Below are 2,038 nucleotides of genomic sequence, written 5' to 3'. Positions count from 1 at the left end.
ATTTACTCCAATTAACCATGGGTCCAACCGAATTTCCAAGTCTCAAATAATTTGGGGAATAATTTTCATATCCCCAACTCGATTTTCCAATAAAGATAATAAAACTTTCCAGCTCAGGAAAAACAAAGTCCTTAGGCATATGCACAATGTCAGGTATGGAAATGGTTAGCACTTTTAGGCAAGGCCAAGATCTTAGTGCAGTAGCTACTTCTACTGCAGCATCTCCAATCCTCCAAGGTACGCTGCCAAACTAGTACAACTCCTCCAAATGGCATAAAGGCGATACCATTGCGGCCAGAATAAGAAATTCATGAAAGCTTCTAGTCATGTCCAACAACCTTAGATTAGTTAACTCCCTTATAGCATTTGGTACCTTAGAAAAGAAGGCACGCTTGAGGTTAAGGACTTCAAGTGTCTTTAACTGTCCAAGAAATTTAGTATCCCCAAACTTAATTCCTTCAAGAACTAATGTTCGAAGACACGTTTGGTTATTGAAAGTATCAGGACAGCAAATTGGATTGTCAAGATGAGGGTAGAAGTGTCGGCTCCAATCTAAAGCACTAAGTGCCTTCATCCTTGAAAGGAATTCATGTGAACATGACCATGCATTTCGATTGTCATGAAATGGCAATATTTGGAGCTTTGAACATTCCAAGACCTCAGGAAGGTTACTGATCTGATTTCTCGTCAATGAAATGCCTGTGTATTTATCCAAACTATCCACATTTGGCCAATCTTTCAAATTGCAACTAGCTTTTACAAACTGCTTTTTGGATCCAATAAATATGGCAACATCATGCACAACATCATGCATTTTGATGCAATCTTGTACATCACTAGCTAATAACAAACATGAAGCCATGAGATTGTTGATCACTGGCTTTGCTCTGCTCCTAGTTTCCTGCACTGTATCAACATTTTTGAATAATCTTAACCCCATCCCATACCGTACTAAGTCTTCTATTAAGATGTCATGATCCTCGGGAAACAGAGAACAAAGCAAGAAGCAATCCTTGGCTTCCGCATCTTGCAAGTAATCATAGCTCAACCTAAGAGTTTTGTACACTTGTCGATCAACGCCTTCAATGTTTGTTGGCAATGATTTTTTTAATTCTTGAGCTACATTTTTCCATTCTTCAAGGTTATATTTACCTTTCATTGCTTTTCCAACTGTAACTACTGCTATGGGAAGCCCTCCACATTCTTTACAAACCTCTTTAGCAACATCATTTAACGCAGAAGAGTCAACAACATCGGCAACATTTTTTCTAAATAAGTCCCATGAATCTTGTTCAGATAAAACATCAAGCCAGACTATCTTTGTCCTCTCCCATTCCTTTGCCATGGTTCTGCATACTTGCTCACGCCGTGTTGTGATTATGATTTTGCAGCCCTCATGATCTTGGCCAAGTGGAATGCCCAAGGTTGTCAATTCAAATCTGTCCCAAATATCATCTAATATAATAAGTATCTTTTTCACATCCTTGAGCCTTGCACGAAGCATGCTTCCTATTTCAATTTCACTTGACTGATCAGTAAATTTGGTGAAACCCAACATAACAGCTATTTGATCTTGAATCTTTTTAATATCTGGGTTTTGAGACACTACAGCCATCACAACTTCATCAAAAAACTTATCTGATTTAGCTTTTTTTCCCAATTTCTTTTACTAAAGTCGTCTTTCCAACACCCCCATGACCATGTATTCCAATAAAGTTGATATTATCATCAGTTAGTGCTTTCATTACACTCATCATTGCCAAATTTGTGGTCTCATAAGTCACAAGCCTTTCTGAGGGTATGGACTTTATTCCCAAAGGACGAGCTGGTTTGGATATGCTATTGAAGTAGCCATCTTTTTCTAGATCTTTAGCCACCTCAACTTTATCTTTTGCTTCCTTACCTAGCTGGCAACGTGTGACCAAATCAGGAAACCGCCCAATGAAACATTTCTGGTTCACATTGGTACCATCTTCTAGAAACTTTTTAGCCTCTACTATGAAGCCATCAACTTTTTCAATCCAATTCTTGACATTTT

General features: G+C 38.3%; 1 protein-coding gene across 1 annotated transcript; it reads right to left on the bottom strand.

The window, feature by feature from the left end:
* Nucleotides 1-250: 250 nt before the first annotated feature.
* Nucleotides 251-1,615, bottom strand: LOC114263350 (disease resistance protein At4g27190-like). The gene has a single exon (XM_028203856.2). It carries the CDS (start codon nt 1,613-1,615, stop codon nt 251-253), a length of 1,365 nt encoding a protein of 454 aa, XP_028059657.2.
* Nucleotides 1,616-2,038: the final 423 nt, after the last annotated feature.

Source organism: Camellia sinensis, chromosome 9 (assembly GCF_055761805.1).
Source record: "Camellia sinensis isolate YWXY chromosome 9, ASM5576180v1, whole genome shotgun sequence".
In the NCBI taxonomy this organism is placed as follows: Eukaryota; Viridiplantae; Streptophyta; class Magnoliopsida; order Ericales; family Theaceae; genus Camellia; species Camellia sinensis.
The sequence above is the reverse complement of the archived record's forward strand: the minus strand, read 5'-3'. Positions and strand labels throughout refer to the sequence as shown.